At 43.0% G+C, this 22,710-nt stretch overlaps 1 protein-coding gene across 1 annotated transcript in view; it reads left to right on the top strand.

Annotated features, from left to right (window-relative positions):
* The window catches only part of LOC129827904 (phospholipid-transporting ATPase ABCA1-like), a 45,301-nt gene that overhangs the window by 4,290 nt on the left and 18,301 nt on the right, over positions 1-22,710 (top strand). Inside the window, exons 4-8 of the mRNA XM_055889182.1 lie at positions 7,289-7,430; positions 7,658-7,776; positions 16,738-16,859; positions 17,795-17,992; positions 21,660-21,749. Coding sequence (XP_055745157.1) covers positions 7,289-7,430; positions 7,658-7,776; positions 16,738-16,859; positions 17,795-17,992; positions 21,660-21,749 — 671 coding nt within the window. The remainder of the gene's footprint in view (positions 1-7,288; positions 7,431-7,657; positions 7,777-16,737; positions 16,860-17,794; positions 17,993-21,659; positions 21,750-22,710) is intronic.

Raw genomic sequence — 22,710 nt, 5'->3', positions numbered from 1 at the left:
AATGCAGGTGTAGAAGCACGGTGGCTAGGAAAAACTCCCTAGAAAGGCCAAAACCTAGGAAGAAACCTAGAGAGGAACCAGGCTATGAGGGGTGGCCAGTCCTCTTCTGGCTGTGCCGGGTGGAGATTATAACACAACATGGCCAAGATGTTCAAATGTTCATAAATGACCAGCATGGTCAAATAATAATAATCACAGTAGTTGTCGAGAGTGCAGCAAGTCAGCACCTCAGGAGTAAATGTCAGTTGGCTTTTCATAGCCGATCATTAAGAGTATCTCTACCGCTCCTGCGGTCTCTAGAGAGTTGAAAACAGCAGGTCTGGGACAGGTAGCACGTCCGGTGAACAGGTCAGGGTTCCATAGCCGCAGGCAGAATAGTTGAAACTGGAGCAGCAGCACGGCCAGGTGGACTGGGGACAGCAAGGAGTCATCATGTCAGGTCGTCCTGAGGCTTGGTCCTAGGGCTCAGGTCCTCCGAGAGAGAGAAAGAGAGAATTAGAGAGAGCATACTTAAATTCACACAGGACACCGAATAAGACAGGAGAAGTACTCCAGATATAACAAACTGACTCTAGCCCCCCGACACATAAACTACTGCAGCATAAATACTGGAGGCTGAGACAGGAGGGGTCAGGAGACACTGTGGCCCCATCCGATGATACCCCCGGACAGGGCCAAACAGGAAGGATATAACCCCACCCACTTTGCCAAGGCACAGCCCCCACACCACTAGAGGGATATCTTCAACCACCAACTTACCATCCTGAGACAAGGCCGAGTATAGCCCACAAAGATCTCCGCCACGGCACAACCCAAGGGGGGGCGCCAACCCAGACAGGAAGATCACGTCAGTGACTCAACCCACTCAAGTGACGCACCCCTCCTAGGGACGGCATGGAAGTGAACCAGTAAGCCAGTGACTCAGCCCCTGTAATAGGGTTAGAGGCAGAGAATCCCAGTGGAGAGAGGGGAACCGGCCAGGCAGAGACAGCAAGGGCGGTTCGTTGCTCCAGAGCCTTTCCGTTCACCTTCACACTCCTGGGCCAGACTACACTCAATCATATGACCCACTGAAGAGATAAGTCTTCAGTAAAGAATTAAAGGTTGAGAGCGAGTCTGCGTCTCTCACATGGGTAGGCAGACCATTCCATAAAAATGGAGATCTATAGGAGAAAGCCCTGCCTCCAGCTGTTTGCTTAGAAATTCTAGGGACAATTAGAAGGCCTGCATCTTGTGACCGTAGTGTACGTGTAGGTATGTACGGCAGGACCAACTCGGAAAGATAGGTAGGAGCAAGCCCATTTAACGCTTTGTAGGTTAACAGTAAAACCTTGAAATCAGCCCTTGCCTTAACAGGAAGCCAGTGTAGGGAGGCTAGCACTGGAGTAATATGATCAAATTTTTTGGTTCTAGTCAGGATTCTAGCAGCCGCATTTAGCTCTAACTGAAGTTTATTTAGTGCTTTATCCGGGTAGCCGGAAAGTAGAGCATTGCAGTAGTCTAACCTAGAAGTAACAAAAGCATGGATTAATTTTTCTGCATCATTTTTGGACAGAAAATTTCAGATTTTTGCAATGTTACGTAGATGGAAAAAAGCTGTCCTTGAAACAGTCTTGATATGTTCGTCAAAAGAGAGATCAGGGTCCAGAGTAACGCCGAGGTCCTTCACAGTTTTATTTGAGACGACTTTACAACCATCAAGATTAATTGTCAGATTTAACAGAAGATCTCTTTGTTTCTTGGGACCTAGAACATGCATCTCTGTTTTGTCCGAGTTTAAAAGTAGAAAGTTTTCAGCCATCCACTTCCTTATGTCTGAAACACAGGCTTCTAGCAAGGGCAATTTTTGTGCTTCGCCATGTTTCATTGAAATGTACAGCTGTGTGTCATCCGCATAGCAGTGAAAGTTAACATTATGTTTTCGAATGACATTCCCAAGAGGTAAAATATATAGTGAAAACAATAGTGGTCCTGAAACGGAACCTTGAGGAACACCGAAATGTACCGTTGATTTGTCAGAGGACAAACCATTCACAGAGACAAACTGATATCTTTCCGACAGATAAGATCTAAACCTGGCCAGAACTTGTCCGTGTAGACCAATTTGGGTTTCCAATCTCTCGAAAAGAATGTGGTGATCGATGGTATCAAAGGCAGCACTAAGGTCTAGTAGCACGAGGACAGATGCAGAGCCTCGGTCTGATGCCATTAAAAGGTAATTTACCACCTTCACAAGTGCAGTCTCAGTGCTATGATGGGGTCTAAAACCAGACTGAAGCATATCGTATACATTGTTTGTCTTCAGGAAGGCAGTGCGTTGCTGCGCAACAGCTTTTTCTAAAATTTTTGAGAGGAATGGAAGATTTGATATAGGCCGATAGTTTTTTTATATTTTCTGGGTCAAGGTTTGGCTTTTTCAAGAGAGGCTTTATTACTGCCACTTTTAGTGAGTTTGGTACACATCCGGTGGAAAGAGAGACGTTTATTATGTTCAACATAGGAGGGCCAAGCACATGAAGCAGCTCTTTCAGTAGTTTAGTTGGAATAGGGTCCAGTATGCAGCTTGAAGGTTTAGAGGCCATGATTATTTTCATCATTGTGTCAAGATATATAGTACTAAAACACTTAAGTGTCTCTCTTGATCCTAGGTCCTGGCAGAGTTGTGCAGAATCAGGACAGCTGAGCTTTGGAGGAATACGCAGATTTAAAGAGGAGTCCATAATTTGCTTTCTAATGATCATGATCTTTTCCTCAAAGAAGTTCATGAATTTATTACTGCTGAAGTGAAAGCCATCCTCACTTGGGGAATGCTGCTTTTTAGTTAGCTTTGCGACAGTATAAAAAAATACATTTTGGATTGTTCTTATTTTCCTCAATTAAGTTGGAAAAATAGGATGATCGAGCAGCAGTGAGGACTCTTCGATACTGCACGGTACTGTCTTTCCAAGCTAGTCGGAAGACTTCCAGTTGGGTGTGGCGCCATTTCCGTTCCAATTGTCTGGAAGCTTGCTTCAGAGCTCGGGTATTTTCTGTATACCAGGGAGCTAGTTTCTTATGACAAATGTTTTTAGTTTTTAGGGGTGCAACTGCATCTAGGGTATTGCACAAGGTTAAATTGAGTTCCTCAGTTAGGTGGTTAACTGATTTTTGTCCTCTGACGTCCTTGGGTAGGCAGAAGGAGTCTGGAAGGGCATCAAGGAATCTTTGTGTTGTTTGAGAATTTATAGCACGACTTTTGATGCTCCTTGGTTGGGGTCTGAGCAGATTATCTGTTGCGATTGCAAACGTAATAAAATGGTGGTCCGATAGCTCAAAAGACGAAAACATCTTTTTTTTTATTATTATTATTTGCTATCGTAAATGTTAGCAACACCTCCGCCTTTGCGGGATGCACGGGAGATATGGTCACTAGTGTAACCAGGAGGTGAGGCCTCATTTAACACAGTAAATTAATCAGGCTTAAGCCATGTTTCAGTCAGGCCAATCACATCAAGATTATGATCAGTGATTAGTTCATTGACTATAACTGCCTTTGAAGTGAGGGATCTAACATTAAGTAGCCCTATTTTGAGATGTGAGGTATCACGATCTCTTTCAATAATGGCAGGAATGGAGGAGGTCTTTATCCTAGTGAGATTGCTAAGGCGAACACCGCCATGTTTAGTTTTGCCCAACCTAGGTCGAGGCACAGACACGGTCTCAATGGGGATAGCTGAGCTGACTACACTGACTGTGCTAGTGGCAGACTCCACTAAGCTGGCAGGCTGGCTAACAGCCTGCTGCCTGGCCTGCACCCTATTTCATTGTGGAGCTAGAGAAGTTAGAGCCCTGTCTATGTTGGTAGATAAGATGAGAGCACCCCTCCAGCTAGGATGGAGTCCGTCACTCCTCAGCAGGCCAGGCTTGGTCCTGTTTGTGGGTGAGTCCCAGAAAGAGTGCCAATTATTTACAAATTCTATCTTTTGGGAAGGGCAGAAAACAGTTTTCAACCAGCGATTGAGTTGTGAAGTAAAGTGCATTATCGTCATGGTTCCTGTAATGAAAGTGTGTACCCTGCCCCTGTGCCTGTTTCGCTAGGGTATGCTGCTGTGATGAGCGAACCCCTCTCCTGTGCTTGAGAGAAAAAATGTGTTCTGATTGTATAATGTTTAAAAATGCAATTGCGGGGAATTCACACCTTTAAAGCTTCATCCCTTTGTCCCTGTCAAAGAGAGGAGGGTCGCGGCTTTCAGAAGATACACTAATTATTTCTCAACTCTCAATATTCCTCTTAATAATGATTGTTTTACAACCAAGATATTTGATATGGCTTTGAAATATGGAGCGGCATGTGCTCTAAATGCTCCCCGGCCATTGCGAGGTCATAGGCCTATAGGTCTCATAGGTAGTAGCCTAAAACTGCAAAGTTTGTTTCTGGACATTACATCTAATTGTCAACCCAAAAATCATGTCAATCACTGGATTAGGTTGCACATCCAAAATATCTTGAGTCATGCCTTCCTGCTTGGACTTGTTGGATGAAACAACTTATCTCTTGAATACCGCAGTAGTCTACTTCTTAATAAAGCACTACGAAGGACTTAATAAGATGATTACTTGTGATTTGGGTCCGACCAAATCATCAAATCATGAACTAGTGCCAACAACTGTAAAAGCTAGAGGGACTAGTGACACCAGGGGAAAATGTTTGTTTCCGGAACCCTGTAGTAATTTATACTTAGGGTAGTTGTTGATTCAGGGGAACACGTACACTGTATGACAGGCACTAATTGGCAATATAGCCTAAAGGCTGGTTTACTGTCCGTCTAGCAACATTTCTATAGACAATTGTTTTAGCGACATCATGAACATTCTACTGTCGTCCAACATCAAACTTGTAGTTGTCGTTATGAAAAAGTACACAAAACGACAGCCTCTGCAGTAGCCCGGTGTATATATATTTAAACACACTGTGAGTACAAAACATTAAGAACACCTGCTCTTTCCATGACATAGACTGACCAGGTGAAAGCTATGATCCCTTATTGATGTTACTTGTTAAATCCACTTCAGTCAATGTAGATGAAGGGGAGGGCAAGACAAAAGATTTAAGTGCCTTTGAATGGGGTAAAGTAGTAGGTGCCAAGCGCTGTGTTTTTCATGCTCAACCGTTTCCCGTGTGTATCAAGAATGGTCCACCACCCAAAGGACCTCCAGCCAACTTGACACAACTGTGGGAAGCATTGGAGTCAACATGGGCCAGCATCCGACACCTTGTAGAGTCCATGCCCCGATGAATTGAGGCTGTTCTGAATGCAAAAGAGTGGTGGGGGGCTGTTTGATCATTTGTTTAAGACAAATGGGCCTATTTGATCAGTCAAAACGGTACAGATATATGTTTGACATTTTCTATTTTATTTGACAGTTTATTCATGAAGTGGCTCATGATGGCGGTGGACATATTTGTGGTTTTAGGGGGGTTCAGAGTTTGACACCTTTATTGCCGCTTTATTCTCATTATCAGCTTTCTATATGTGAAAGGTGATGAAGGTCGCAAGGCCTAGGTAGACTATTTGACACGGGTATGGGGAAAATGTACGTAATGGACATGCACTGGCTGAACCAAGCATCTTTTCACCAGAATGAGATAACCAGTAGACGTTCTGATATGCTAGAGAAACCTTGGGTTACCGTTCATTATATCTCTGGGGGGACTTCACAGAACAGGATCAATAAATTTGCCTGCTACCTCCCCTATGCTAAAGAAGCGTATGTTTATTAGTATGGGACTCGATACTCAGCATTCTTTATGAGACACAAAATAAAGTGTTACAGCTATGTGTTTAACAAAGTCAAACTGGTGGACCTATTGATCCTACTTTGTGTAAGAGTCTACAAACGTGCTTTAGGATATAGTTGTGGAGGACAAAGCATTTATACAGCCACTAATAACCTTTATCAATGGGATGAACACATCTCCTGAGAAATCTTTGTCTACGACAGAATATCCAATTTCTTTCATTCCCGGAAGCCTGTGCTTTTTCCATCTGCCAGAAAACAGAAGCATTAGCTGGTAAATTGCTTTCAATTCCACCTAAAGTCTTGGTTCGGCACTAGGCAGAGGCATACTTTTCTTTGAATCATACATCACGTGGGTCTGTGTATGTTCTAACTGCTCAGACACCAGATAGGAAGACATGTTCTTCCTTGCACAGGGCCTGGCTAACCTACTGCTTTTGGGTATGGATGTAAACCACACAAAAAAAAAAAATATTTTTATTTAAAGTAACATGACAGAGCGATAAGTCACCAAATACTCAATGCTCTTTTTGAATATTTAACATCATTTATGTTGAATGTGGTGATAGTTTGAAAACTGTCCAGCTAAATGCCATTTAGGATTAAGTCATAAAACTGTGTAGGCTGTTGATGACGATCACTCTGAAAAGCAAGATGGCCACCTGAATCTGCTAAGTACTTGGCAACTTAGGGTTATATCTTATCTCTGCTTTCCTTTGCAGTGGGACAGTTGGCAGTCTTAAGGTTTACTGATAACACACCTACCTTTTTCACCCATCACACAAATAACTGCTTGCCTCTCGGGGAGGGAGAGACGGCACCTTGGGGGGGCAAAGGTCGTACATTTTACTTAGGCAATCACTCCCTCACGTCAATAAGGTCTGTAGCTGCCGAGTGAAACCCTTAGGATGGGACAAGACGTGGTTAGCTGATGCTAGCACATCCGCTGCTGGCCCGATAAGGCAATCTGAGAACACACATCAACTATCTGTGCTCATCCAGGTGTACCTGCATTTTGCCTAGACAAAAATAGCATTTTGGAGCTCTGTACGTGATGTTCAAAGACCACTCTAAGTAGATCCAGCAGGTTGATGTAGAAGCCTTTTAATTGTCTCAGTATCAGTTAAAACGTGGCTGGATTACCCTGTGTTCTCTCCTGTCCACTCTCTGTTGATAGTGGGTGAGTAGACTGAATATGAACATGGAATAGAATACCTTGAGTCTTATTTTACATTCATAGATGTAGTTGAATGTGGTGTAAACATTATTACATTTCACATATACCAAGTTGTCTCTTTCTTCCTGGATCTCTTCCTCTGCTCTCCCGCGTCCTCTCTCTGTGTGTCTTATGAATGTACTGTACATTGACCAGTGTTGTAGTAGAGTAAATTATTTTCCCCACCAGTTTACCCACCTTTTACATTGAAAAAAATAGGAAGCATTACTTTTTTCACCACTACATAACTGACAGTGATGTTACTGATAGTATCCCTACCCGTGTCTCCGTCAGGTCATTTCCCCAACAAGGCCATGCCCTCGGCAGGCACCCTGCCGTGGATCCAAGGCATCATCTGCAACGCCAACAACCCCTGCTTCCGCAACCCCACTCCTGGAGAGTCCCCTGGGGTCGTGGGCAACTTCAATGAGTCCATGTGAGTCCCACCCCAAGCTGCAGCTCTATATCGGATAGTCTCCCTTTAATAAGATATGAAAATATTAATACACTTTATTTTGTACTTGGCTCGTTTCATTAGATTAATAACATTCAAATAAAGAAAATGGTCTCTTAAATGTTTCTTGAAAATATCCTATTTATAACTTGATTTGAACCAATTCAATTGTATTCTCTGTTAATCTGTTTCACTGTGGATGTCTGTAGAATCTCTCGTTTGTTCTCGGATGCCAAGAAAATCCTGCTGTACAGTCAGAATGACCGGAATCTGGACGGCTTTAAAGACCTTATCCAGGCCCTGAAGACCCTACAGGCCAACACCGAAGGTAAGAGGCGCCTCCATAGAGTGCCATAGTATGAGTCATAATACCCATAAAACAGGGAAATGGTTCCAAATGTTTCTCCACCATTCATTTTCTAATGTTTTCTAAACATATACTGAACAAAAATATAAATGCAACATGCAACAATTTCAAAGATTTTACCAAGTTACAGTTCATAGAAGGAAATCAGTCAGTTGAAATAGATGTGTTAGGCCCTAATCTATGGATTTCACATGACTGGGTAGGCCAACCCACTTGGGAGCCAGGTCCACCCACTAGGGAGCCAGGCCCAGCCAATCAGCATGAGTTTTTTCCATAAAAAGGGCTTTATTACTGACATAAATACTCCTGAGGAAACCCCTCCTGAGACGAACCCGCAGGTGAAGAAACCAGATGTGTAGGTCCTGGACTGGCATGGCTACACGTGGTCTGCGGTTGTGAGGCTGGTTGGATATACTGCCAAATTCTCTAAAATGACTTTGGCGGCAGCTTATGGTAGAGAAATTAACATTCAATTCTTTGGCAACAGCTCTGTTGGACATTCCTGCAGTCAGCACGCCAATTGCACACTCCCTCAAAACTTGAGACATCTGTGGCATTGTGTTGTGAGCCAAAATGGCACAATTTAGACCAACACTTTACATGTTGCGTTTATATTTTTGTTCAATTAGGTCATTCATAAATTGGCTACATTTCTTTAAATGGACAATTCTGTGAACACAGAATTGACACAATGCTTGTTAGCAAAGAAGATGACAAGCAGGAGCTTGCAGGGATTTGTAGTTTTGGAGGATGTCTACTTTGATGCTAATTAGCATTTTCGAATCGGAGAGTAAATACAGCCTAATATATTGATTAAAGTCACCATGTCTGAGTGAGATTTACATGGTTACCAAAACGTCACGCCAGGATAAGCCGACAAGAAACATTGCCCTTATTTTAAGTGTTTCTAAAATCGTTGAAAGAATGGTGAATGGTGGAAAATGATTGGAACCATTTCCCTGTTTGACCGCTAGGTTTTATGGGTATTAGGACACCTCCACTGTGAGACTCTATATAAGCCATGGGTCAATGCAATAGTTCAGAAGTCAATGAAACCAACTTATTAGAGACTACACACACTACTACATTCACAAGAAACACCAGGGGCCAATTCATTTGAGGGAAACGTTCATAAACTCACTGCTTAGAATAGACAGTAGTGAAGCTGAATCAAGAGTCATTCCAGGTCTACGTAGTGCATTTCTGTTTGCCGTGCCCTGAACTCTCCGCCCCGTTGATCTGGCCCCCGAGAGTTATGCCCACTTCTGGGCAGAAAAAATAGGGTTAACACTAATTCCCTTACACTGTGCTGACTCACAGCGGGACTCCCATCCCCTTTTGTCCTGCTCCAACCTGTCTTCTGGGTGATCCTCCTGTGCCTGTGAATGACTGTGGATGGATCGATTATGCCACTTCAATTTCACACAAATTTCACAGATTTCTTCTATAATTACATTCCGTTATGAGCGTTTAGATGAGTTTGTGTTTAGAGTGGCAGTGGTGGCGTGATATGAGAGGCCGTGGGTGGATGAAAGCCGGCAGAGCCTCTCCCCACTGGCAGGTTGTGGCAGGCCATGGGGTGGGCTGATGTTTGGGCACATGGCTTGAAGGTATTCTCATATGTCTTTCATGATAGGACAGATTTTCCCTACTCCCTTACTTGCTGTATGCGGGGTAAGTAGTGTGAGATTCCTGTAAAGAGCGTGAGATACTCAATAGGACTGTGCCTTCTTAGCCATGTGACTTTATATTACATTAGCTTGGGTAATGCACTTTATAAAAGGATAAGCCTTTCACGGGAGTAGTATAACAACATACAGACGAGACTTCAATCTCAAGGCAAATACAGTACTACTGTAATGCATGATATATTTGCTGTGTCTGTGTATCCACTTTGGCTGATGGTAGAAAAATCTCTGCTGAGGTGTAATTAGGCATAAGTGTAGGTGCCTCAAACAACTAAAACATTCAAATGAGCCAAACAGATGTGAAATCTGATTTGAGCCTTTGCTGATGGCAATAGAGGTGAAATATGTGCTAGGTCTCTCTCTAATGACTAGTGGCCAACTGTTTTAACATACTTCCATTAATTTATTAGATATTGCTAACCAATTCCTGGTTCAGTCTCCGACCTATTTACTAGTCTAAACATGATATTGATAAACCTGTCTTGTAGGTGAGGCAAATAGAGTTTGATAGGACCGTGGGGGGTATTTTAATCGCGACTCATCCCAATAGCGGCTCGGTTTATTGCTCCGCCATATATAAGTATGAACAGGGATGATGTAATATCCCTTCACCAGTGGTGGTTGATTACGTTCATTCTGGCTCCTGAGTTCACAGTGCATTCGAAAAGTATTCAGACCCCTTCCCTTTTTCCACACTTTGTTACGTTCCAGCCCTGTTCTAAAATAATACCCCATAGTGACAAAGCAAAAACAGGTTTTTAGAAATGTTATCAAAATAAATCAAAAACAACAGTGGTGGTTGATTTCGGTCATTCTGGCTCCTGAGGTCACAGGGCACTGACGATATGCCCTTTAGTACAGTCACAGGTCTGATCAAGATAATCCTGATGATCCACGTTGATGATATCCGTTAATCAACCCTGTATGAAAACCTGCCACATTTTCCTAATATAAGCAAAGAATGGGTAAAATTATTACAATCTATTTAGTATTTTTTACAGTAAACATTTATTTTCCAACTGGGATAAAGATGTTAGAACGGAGGATAGTTGAATGGGTTATCAGAGATCTGAAGGACCACAATAATAGCACATTCCACAATAACTTTAATGTCAGCAAGTCTTCTGCTTGACCATAATGAACTCTTTGAAAGGTTCTGCCAGGTATTGTGTGCTTCCCTCATGCTGAGTTCAAGCTCTTTTGATTTTACTGGGTGTCATTGAGTTTGTGAACAGAGCGTTGACTGCACAGTGCTCTTCCCTTAAAAGCCCTCGAAGCTTTCACATGGACCAAAATAATCTGATATTCTTCCTTGTCATGTTTGTTTCTTTTATCTGTCTTTTGTTTTTGGCAGAGACTTATACATTTTTGGACCCATTGTGGACCCACGTCTTAGTAGATACAATTTGATACTGTAAAATGTATTTATAGTGGAGCCATCTATCTAAAAGAGTAGATAAGATTGTCTCCAACTAGGGTTCAAAAAGTCTGGGAACGTTCAATAAATTCCCCGGTTTGGAGGATTCCAGATTTCCATCTTATTCTCTCCTGATTCTAGGAGTCTTCCAACCGGGATTTCGGGAAACCCAGGGAATTTATTGAAAGTTCACAGATTTTTTTTAGCTCCAACTTAATTACTCAAATAAATATTTTGGTGGGTTTGCATAATCTTACATTGACTTTTGCAAATGTGTTACGAGAATGGCGCTAGAATGTATATGGGGCGTTTTACGGGCTATTTTGTGTGTTTCTTTGCGCTGATCTTAACTTTTCTTGTACAATATGTTTCCGCCATAATTTCCTATGACTGAAAAGAGCTTCTGGACATCAGAACAGCGACCACTAACCCCGATTTGGATGAAGGTTTCTTCTTGAATGAGTCAGCGGCGCAGGACGTACTGCACACCCCGGATCAGGCCCTGATCCCCAATACTCGGAAGAGAAAGTGGTACAGTGTCCGACGTGCGGGCACCCAGATGACACTACGGCAGCGAGTAAATAAACCGCCTCTACTTTAAATTCTATTGGCAAATGTACAATCACTGGAGAACAAACTCCGTTCGAGACTATCCTATCAACAGGACCTGAAGAACTTTAATATCCTATGTTTTCGGAAACATGGATAATATTTTAGCTGTGTTTTCTATGCATCGGCAGCGTTGGATAAGCTCAAGGGTGGTGATGTGTCTCTTTGTTAATAACAGCGGGTGCGCAATCTCTAGTATTAAGGAAGTCCCGAGGTTCTGCTCACCTGACTTAGAATACCTCATGATAAGCTGTAAACCATACAATTTTCATCAATATTTTTCGTAGCTTTCTATTTAACAGCACAAACCGATGCTGGCATTAAGACTGCACTCAACGAGCGTATGTCCAGGATCTGCAACTGGATCCTGGACTTCCTAACCAGGTGATGAGGGTAGGTAACAACACACGCCATGCTGACCCTTAATACGGGGGCATGCTAAGTCCCCTCCTGTACTCCCTGTTCACCCATGACTGCGTGGCCACACACGACTCCAACACCATCATTATGTTTGCCAATGACACGACGGCGGTAGGCCTGATCACTGATGATGACGAAGCTGCCTACTGGGAGGTCAGAGACCTGGCAGTGTGGTGCCAGGACAACAACCTCTCTCTCAACGTCAGGAAGACGTGGACTACAGGAACAGGAGGGCCGAGAATGCCCCCTTTCACATCAACATGGCTGTAGTGGAGCAGGTCGAGAGCTTCAAGAAATTCTGTGTCCACATCACGATGGATTTATCATGGTCCAAACACACCAACACAGTCGTGAAGAGGGCACGACAACGCCTCTTCTCCCTCCGGAGGCTGAAAAGATTTGGCATGGGCCCTCAGATCCTCAAAAAGTTCTGCAGCTGCACCATTGAGAGCATCTTGACAGGCTACATCATCACTTGGTATAGCAACTGCTTGGCATCCGACCGCTGCAGAGGGTAGTACTTACGGGCCAGTACATCACTGGGGCCAAGCTCCGTGCCATCCAGGACCTCTATACCAGGCGTTGTCAGAGGAAGGCCCTAAAAAAAGACTCCAGGCACCCAAGTAATAGACTGTTCTCTCTGCTGTCGCAACGGCAAGTGGTACCGATGCACCAATTCTGGAATCAACAGGACCCTGAACAGCTTCTACCCCCAAGCAATAAGACTGCTAAATAGTTAGTTAAATAGTTAACCAAAAAACTTCCCAGACTATATGCATTGACCCTTTTTGCACTAACTTTTTTGACTCATCACGTACGCTGCTGCTACTGTTTACCATCTGTCACTTTATTTCTATTTCTATGTACATATCTACCTCAATTACCTCGTTCCTCTGCACATCGAGGAGATCTAAGTCACGCACTTTTACATCTAACTAAGATGTTTGGTGCAGTATTTCTCAATGAAAAAATTTGCATGAAAACGAGTCATCTCTCGTTGAAGGACAACAAAGACATTATTTAAGAATCCCTACTGTTGACCAATCACAGACGAAGGGGTGTAGACTTTGGCTTCGAACACTGGCTTGCCTCTAGAAAAGTGTCATGTGCCCCAGCAGCTGAAAAAATCCTCACCGAAGTCCAAAAACGAATGAAAACATCGCAAAATGTCATCATAATATATGCATGAACTCTTCTGAACTGTTTCGGCTGGGAAGCATGCGGACGCCGTAAGGATCATGAACTAGACCTAGGGCCACCAATGTTTTGTCAGACAGTCCTGTAAAAACCAAGCCCTTGGCTACAATGGCTTACCTCCAGAGAGGCTTTCACAGGCATTCAACAGGAATTCACAAAAGCCTGTGAATGTCCCAATACAATAGACTGAAGGATTTGTCAGAGTAGATTAACTGAAAGGTGTCATGGGGGATGGGGGTGGACTGTGACCAGTGGAGGAACATTGATTCAATTGACCTATCGCAAAATTCTAAAGCATTTTTCATGGTTTGTTGGATTTTTTTTTTGCTCATTTGTAACTCCTTTTGACATTTGTTTCTAATTATTTACAGGGGTGCATGTTTTAGACAGTTAAACAAGTCTGTCAGCTTTTGAAAAGGCCCCAGATTTTCAGAGACCTTATTTGACCTCCCACCCACTCACCTCGTCTGTCTTCAAACGTCCATCCAGCCAGGGAGGGGGGTTAATGTTTCAGGAATCTGCCACCTCCTGGCCTTTTGTTCCCCCGACCCCCCACTGCCATCAGAACCCACTTCCAGTGTTTGTTCTTAGAAAGGGCCCAGGAGTTTAGGGAAGGAGCCAAGGAGAGGGGGGGGGGGGGGGCAGTATCCCTACACATTGATATGGTACTGGTACTGACCCCTGTGAGCACAGACGTTGTAAAGACGTTGGCATTTGGTCCGTCAGCCCTGGCCTTGATTTCAATGTCCATCCAGACCAAATCTGAACCCATCATGGACGTCTATATTTGGTTCAGTTTTGGTCTGGTCCGGAACCGGACTTGATTTGGCCCAAAAAAAGACGTCTATGATTGGTTCAGATTTGGTCCGGACCGGACTTGATTTGGCCCAAACATAGACGTCTATGATTGGTTCAGATCCAATTTTGGACAGCATAGAACAGTTAAGTATAGTAAAGAAAATTTAAAGTATAGTACACCAGATTACAGTATAGTGGAGCACAGCATAGTAGAGTACAGTTTAATGTTCTATATTGTACTTTACTGTACCTTACCTATACTGTACTTTACTCTACTAAAGTACTTTACTGTACGGCATAGCTCTCTATTGCACTCTTCTGTGCTCTATGTACTGTGAAACATAGACGTCTATGATTGGTTCAGTCCGACCAAATTTGGTCTTGTTTGGGGTGGAGCTGATTAGAATAATACCCAGCATGCTTTGCAAGTGTTCATTTTAACATTTACATTTGGTAATTTAGCAGACGCTCTTATCTAGAGGTGCATGCTCTTCAACCGATTGCCGCCCGCACCCACCCGACTAGCATCACTACTCTAGACAGTTCTGACTTAGAATATTTGGACAACTACAAATACCTAGGTGTATGGTTAGACTGTAAACTCTCCTTCCAGACTCACATTAAGCATCTCCAATCCAAAATTAAATCTAGAATCGGTATCTTATTTCGCAACAAAGCCTCCTTCACTCATGCTGCCAAACATACCCTCGTAAAACTGACTATCCTACCGATCCTTGACTTCGGAGATGTCATTTACAAAATAGCCTCCAACACTCTACTCAGTAAACTGAATGTAGTCTATCACAGTGCCATCCGTTTTGTCACCAAAGCCCCATATACTACCCACCACTGCGACCTGTATGCTCTCTTTGGCTGGCCCTCACTACATATTTGTCGCCAAACCCACTGGCTCCAGGTCATCTATAAGTCTTTGCTAGGTAAAGCCCCGCCTTATCTCAGCTCACTGGTCACCGTAGCAACACCCACCCGTAGCACGCTCTCTAGCAGGTACATTTCACTGGTCATCCCCAAAGCCAACACTTCCTTTGGCCGTCTTTCCTTCCAGTTCTCTGCTGCCAATAACTGGAACGAATTGCAAAAATCAGTGAAGCTGGAGTCTTATATCTCCCTCTCTAACCTTAAGCATCAGTTGTCAGAGCAGCTTACCGATCACTGTACCTTTACACAGCCAATCTGTAAATGGCACACCCAACTACCTCATCCCCATATTGTTATTTATCCTCTTGGTCTTTTGCACCCCAGTATCTCTACTTGCACATCATCATCTGCACATCTATCACTCCAGTGTTAATGCTAAATTGTAATTATTTTGCCTCTATGGCCTATTTATTGCCTTACCTCCCTACTCGTCTACATTTGCACATACTGTACATAGATTTTTCTATTGTGTTTTTTGACTGTATGTCTGTTTATGTGTAACTCTGTGTTGCTGTTTTTGTCGCACTGCTTTGCTTTATCTTGGCCAGGTCGCAGTTGTAAATGAGAACTTATTCTCAACTGGCCTACCTGGTTAAATAAAGGTGAAATATATATATATATTTTTTTAAGTTAAGGACGAGCTTGCAAATAAGCATTTCACTGTACTGTTTACACCTGTTGTATCCTGTCCACATGACAAATGAACTTTGATTTGAGTTAGACGATTTGCAGACGTTTTTTTTGTGTGAATGTCGTCACTGTGGTTGAAAGTGTGATGTGTGCACAGGAGGTTGGTGGCAACTTAACTGGGGAGGATGGGCTCGTGGTAATGGCTGGAGCAGAATAAGTAGAATGGTATCAAATACATCAAACACATGGTTTCCAGGTGTTTGATGCCATTCGCTCCGATCCAGCCATTATTATGAACCGTCCTCCCCTCAGCAGCCTTCTGTGGATGTGTCTCCTCATTCTCCACAGGTCTTTGTCAACGGTTGATTATTTCAGTTCACACACAATGAGTTATGGAAATTGATGTAATCTGGCAATGGGCTCAGTCTGCAAGGTGTTTGGTGTTGATGTTGTTGAGGGATGCCATTGTTGAGGGAAAATGTACTTGATACGATTATGATGTGTTGTTGTCTCACCTAGCTGAATGCACACATTTGAAGTAGTTCTGGATAAGAGCGTCTGCTAAATTAATTAAATGTTTAAGGCACCTCATTGAAATTATCAACAGCAATCAGAAGATGTTACCAGGCAGCAAATGTGTGTATTGCTATTTACCTCTCATGGACCCCAGTCTACTTCAGTGTTGGCCGTTTTTGGACATGTACAGAATTGTCCTGTGTTATTGTCAGTATTTGCATAGAGAAACTCCTCTCCAGCCTCTGAAAAGCTATTCATGAAGCTACCTTTATGGGGAAGGGGGGTTAAGTATTCACCTGCTTTTGTTTGTGCGTCTGGAGCCACAGCATAGTTGTTTGTTTAGATGTGTGTGTGTGGTCTGAGGAGGTATAACTTACTGTCCTGTAATTTGAACTTTAAAATACAAAAAGAAAGCTTATCCAAATAATCCGGCAATCGTTTTGTAGGGTTGGTCACCTGAGTAACTAGCAACCAATCACATGCAGCTCCATGACAATTGGGCAAAACAAAAGTTTGAATGAGGTTGAAAGCTAATACAGTACCCACAACTAAGGAAAATAGCATGATTTGGCAGAAGGAACATCCCAAACTTGCTAAATAGGCCTACTACAATAGATCATTCCATCCAAGCACACACACACATTCCTAGTAATGTCAGGGTGTAGGAGACAGCTAGTTGGAACACGTTGCTGTGTTTATTTCCCACAGGATTCAAGCTGAAGGATTTCCTCCACGACAATGAGACCCTGTCCACTTTCCTTCTGCGAAACGCCTCCTTCTCGGAACACGCCGTGCACCAGATCATTGAGGCCAACGTGAACTTGGAAAAGGTAAAAACGCCACCCTCCTAAAGTTCTATGAGGCATAGGCCTATTACTACGGTCAGTTCAGTCGATCATGGACACTATTAGAAGCAGTGTAGTACTTGTTGAACATTCCCATTCCCAGTAGCAGATATAGAACAGGTCAGTAGCGTTTCTGGGTTAGATTTGATGGAGCACCTGTGAGTTAATTAAGTCTGTGGCCCTTTTATTTTAGGGACATAACCCTTTAGAGAGAGGGCAGAGAGAGGGTAGAGATGTCTAATGGTCTACTGCGGTGTTTGAATGTGATGAAACAGGGAATACACCAAAGGGCTAGTACTATAACCTCCACCACTGGAGAGCTTTTACTCAGACATCCTCTTCCACTGTCCTTGTTCTCTCCTCAAAAACATGAAGATATATTTGTTTTCATTCACATTTTTAGAAACCGCCATCTGGTTTTTCCTATTCTCTTTCTCCCCCCCCCCCCCGTTAAAGATATTGTAAAGGTTCAAGGTCTCCTGTTATGATTTCCCGCTGTAGGCCTATGTGGAAATAATCTCAACTAGGCCTTATTCTTCAGCTAAATGGATGACAACAATTTGATCGTGACAATGCCCTCACATTACACACACAATCCAGCAGCAACATGAAGCAATGGGAATCTAGATACAGTATGTAAACAATTCAGGTTCTAATATTGCGCCGTGGTATCCATCCCCGAGATAACAACATGCATGCAACTCCAAAGTCACACGGCCTTATCCCATGTGTGTTTCTCAATTCTGTTCTTTCAGTACCCCAAGATTACGTGTTTCACGTTTTTGTTAGAACCCTGCACGAGCACATCTGCTTAGATGAATGAAAAATGTGCAACTTTGGAGGGTTGAGAAATACTGTTCTCTGCCTGTCTTTAGTCATTGCTACATTACCCATCGACCCTTTTCCCCTTCCCTCTCCAGGTGCTGGTCAAAGGCTTCGGTGTTCACCTGAGGGACATGTGCAAAAGCAACGGCACCAGTGTGGAGGACTTTGTGACCATCGCAGACAGCGAGGTGTCCAGTCTGGTCCAGGAGATCCTCTGCCGGTCCCCAGGCTCCTGGCTCAACCAAGCAGAAAGCCACTTCCTCAACAACCTGGACTTCCTCAAACCAATACGGGTAAGCACAAATGGGCTCTAGGCCTATTTCTTCATTCCATTCTTTTACTTTTTAGATTGTTGTGTATTGTTAGATATTACTGCACTGTTGGAGTTAGGAACACAAGCATTTTGCTGCACCCGCAATAACATCTGCTAAATATGTGTATGCAACCAATACAATTTGATTTGATTTGAGGTAGAAGTTAGCCTGAGACACTGATCTACAGTCAGATGGTCAGTTTTAGCATAGAAATGTCAGAAGATCCCATTACGAACTATACACACCACATAAGAGATGTTCCTCCTGTCAGAGGTTTTCCACATATTTTTTAGGTTATTGCCACCCAGGGCTCAAAGGTCGCATATGCTCCGAAATATTTTGCTGAGCAACCTGAAATTTTAATATGGGAGCACCAGTGCGACTACAAATAAAATCACCCAGAATAATTGTAGTTATGATTACATTTTTCTGTCCCGCTGCCTCCGAGTCGAGCGCAATACTCCGCGGACACGTAGAGCAAATCAAGTGCACCTATTGGCCTACGGCTGGCCAATCGAGCGCACAGCAAAGTTAATACTGTGATATTTCAAAACTTTAAAACCATGACGAGAGAGACTGTCAACAAATACAGCAAAGCTGTTTTTAGGAGTGAGTTCATGTTTACATTTTTATGTGGAATAGACACCGGCTGGGATGCGGTTTTAACAAATCAGCATTCAAGATTAGACCCACCTGTTGTATAATTACATGAAGAAGCCATAAAATGTGCTTCAGCCAACACTGTAGCTGCAATGAATATCAAAGTGTTTCGAAAGGCCTACATTATTAGTATTAGCGGCTTGTGTCTATTTGACTATCAAGGAATATTTCACTTTCTCTTGTCATAAGAGTAACAACATGAATTTGTGGATGAGGCAGAAATAATGTGGTGAGAATCGAGTTTCGCCATCAGCTGGAAAACCGTGTCCCCTTTTTGGTCACGGTCAGTCTCAGCAGAGCTGAGGGAAACTGAAACTGACCATCAGATGCAGGCCCCATTAGTCCAATAAAATAAAAATCATTATTTCAATGTTTGATCACTCAGCTGTGCCTCAGTCACAAGTAATACAACAACTGATCTATTACCGGTGTGATCATACCTTCATTTTTAAATGGTCTGAGAACAATAACGTTGGCAGGGTAATTCAAGCATAGCCAATATGTGATGATAATGTATTGGGCCTATAGTCTACTATTGTAACGGTGGTCCTCCTCCTCTTCAACCGAAAAGGAGGAGTAGTGATGGAACCAAGGCGCAGCGGGTTGTGAATACATAATTTTAATAAACAAGACGGAAAAAACACGAAACGAAATACACTTGGATGATTAACAAAATAACAAACGGAGTAGACAGACCTGGACGACGAACTTACATTCAACACGAAGAACGCACGAACAGGGAAAAAATAGACTACACAAAATGACGATGTACAAAACAAACCGAACAGTCCCGTATGGTGCGACAAACACTGACACAGGAGACAATCACCCACCACGAACACAGTGAAACAACCTACCTAAATATGACTCTCAATTAGAGGAACGCCAAACACCTGCCTCTAATTAAGAGCCATACCAGGCAACCCTAAACCAACATAGAAACAGACAACATAGAATGCCCACCCAAACTCACGTCCTGACCAACTAACACATACAACAAACTAACAGAAATAGGTCAGGAACGTGACAACTATAGCCTACTATAACCTATAGCCTACTGCAGAAACCTGTTTTTAATAGGTTAATGTTGCATAGGCTTATGTTTTCTAAGTCATGTTAAAAACAAATATGTGCAGTAGATCTCGACCTGCATTTTGACCCAGAAAAAGTTTGTGACCACTGTAATAAAGGACTGAATGACTGATCTCTTGATGTTCTTGAAGAGACAATGCAACAGTTTTTCAACGTAGTGCTTCTCAATAGGAAAACAGGGCTTTTACAAAAGGTAGAAATATAATATTCAACAAATTACTTTGTCATTTCAGTGACAGGTATTTGTTTCAAAATGTTTGCCTTTTAAACAAAATCTTTCCAGAGTTAATAGTTTCAAGTGCTCAGCATGTGCTTAAAAAGTAGCTAGAATTCATATGGGCCCAATATAGACCTGATCTCAATCAATGAAAAAAAAAAGCTTTTCTGATGCTCCTAAATGTTGTGTTGTGCTCCGGTGCTACCAATAAACATTTTTAATTTAGAGCTCTGTTGCCACCTGGCCACAGGGTCGTATAGCCATGGGTTACGTTGACATTTGTCTGGGGTTAATTAACGTGGCTTTGGGCAGACCCTATTGATCAGAACTCTAGTTGTTTTATGGCCCCTTCTAAAAATCTGCTGCTTCTAGAGGAGCTGTGAAACCAACAGAGGCCACCCAGCAAGGCGGGGACGGCCCAAATGAGTTGAACTGATTTTATCAGCAAATCAGAAACGTTCTCTGAGAGGGAGGGGATTGCAAAAAAAAAAAAAATGCATAAAATATCGTTTAAGGGCGCCGGCCGAACTGAAGCATGCTGACACCTTTAGGGACTTTGGAAAGGGGACCTTACCCCTCCCTCGTAGCTAGTTGATATAGTGGCGAGGATCAATTCTCATCACAACAGATACACAAAATACTGTCCCACCAAAAAGCCCCCCTCCCATGGTTGTTTTTCTCCACTGAAGACCAGAGCCAGGTGACCTAATTCACTGACGTGCACAGTGCCGAGAACCAAACAAAGCTTAGGGGCCCGGGGAAAATCAGAGGCTCAGAAAGAAGGGGGTAAGCGTGGGTGGAGGCATGTTGTTGCTTGTCCCTGTCCACCCAACTCTGGAGATACGTTTGAAAACGAACTGCCGTCAAAAAAATCTTTAAACGTTAGTCATTCACGAGTATCACTTCTCTCTGAGTCATAGTTTACAAAGGTAACTTTTAATTAGATACCTTAGCACCTGTGCCCGGGAAATATATCATTAACATCCTTGCAATATGGTAATTTTGCACAGAGAGTAATTAATTGAATTCCAACGGTCAGAAATTGCATGGTCAAGGGCATCTTGCGTAATGTTGACAGCTTTTGAACAAGGTTCCAGGAAATCAGTCAGAGAAGTGTGATTTGTTATATATCAAAGTGCTTAGGATTGTATCACCTTATCATTCAGATACAGTATGACTGCCCACAATGATCAACATGGAAGAGTCTATGGCAACGTGTTATTATGTGATGCCTGTCCCCATTTTGACATGCCACAGCGGTCAGTTTCCCTATTCAAATGATAACAAACAGTGTGTTTGTGTCCTTCTTATGGTTACTGTTTTTGTAGCCTTTAGGGAACAAGACATGGTAAACAAGACGACAAGACTTGCAGGGTGCTATTAAATCAAAACAGTTCACGGGGTTTCCAAGAGCAGTTCAAAACGTTGCTGTTAAGTTTCTTGTTCCGATGTCCATTCAGTGTTGCAGGGAGATTCAATAGCACACAACAAGTTTGTTTGGGAAAATGACTGCATACTGTATAACCCTTATTGAAAGGGTCTTCCTGTGAAAATATGTGTTAGGGAGCTGTGGTGTGGGACTGTGGGGGTGTTTTGTAACCGACAGACTGTCGCTGTTCGTCTTTTCGACTGTATGTGTGTGTGAATTGACACTTCTTCGCTCCTTCCCCCCTACAGAAAGATGTGAGGGCTGACCCTGAAGCTGTCCAGCAAGTGGCTGAGGCTACAGACAACCTTCTGGAGAGCCTGGGGTCCCTGGCCATTGAGGTGGGCATCACTCTCTTCAATACACTAAACACATTTCTGACAACTAGAAAGTTTTCTGCCACTGCTGCCTCATTTCCTAGCAGGCTCTCTCATGCATTGAAAATGGCTATGGTCTTACATTTGGTCATTACGGTTATTGAGGTTAACCTCGTCATTTAGAAGCATTATCAGTTGTTCGATGTGTCACCAGACGGAGACCCACAGAATAAGCCCCCTCGTAGCCAAGTGCATTTCCTGGTATTTTGTCCATGTTTTGTTTTATGTCGACCATAATGAGCTCCCCTACCTTGGGTCAGCAGCGAAGCAGGTTACTCTTGGCAGGGCCACAGACAGAACCTTAGATGTATAGGATGAAAACATCAATGGAGTTTCTTTATCCCATCATTACAAGATGGCCGCCAAGAGCCCCCCTCCCCGACCTCATTTCCCCTTACTGTACTTCTTCCATCTGGTCTTCTTTGAAGCTCCACAGCATAAGGAAGTAGAGGCTGGACTAAAACTGTATGTCATGTTTTTCTGCCCCCTTCAACTCCCTCCTGTTTGTTGCCTGATAACCTTCTGACCCAATTTGTTTAGATTTGTTTGGAATTGTCCCCTAGACGTTTGAGCCACAGCTAAATGTCGAGGACAACTGTTTATCAATGTTCTAATGTGATGATAATCACAGTTTTCTCATGTGAAAAGATCAACAGAATGGGATGGAGGCACTACACCTATTTCTATGAAGTCAAGTACTTGTAGGTCTGACACATTTCTGTGTTTCAGTTTGAACAGGAGAATAACTCTATTCTTGCTATGTGTTCTCGCTATTTTCTTGCTTTGTCAGTTCTACTCTCCTCCACAGCGGTAGAAAAAGGCCCTTGTAAGTGACTTGGCAGTAACTGTATAGGTATCCAGTGTCTCTGAGTCCAGATAGAAAAGCTCCTTTTTTTCCTTGGGAGATAGATGACTGGGAACAGCT

The sequence above is a fragment of the Salvelinus fontinalis genome, chromosome 29, assembly GCF_029448725.1.
Source record: "Salvelinus fontinalis isolate EN_2023a chromosome 29, ASM2944872v1, whole genome shotgun sequence".
In the NCBI taxonomy this organism is placed as follows: Eukaryota; Metazoa; Chordata; class Actinopteri; order Salmoniformes; family Salmonidae; genus Salvelinus; species Salvelinus fontinalis.
This window is presented reverse-complemented; position numbering and strand designations above follow the sequence as displayed.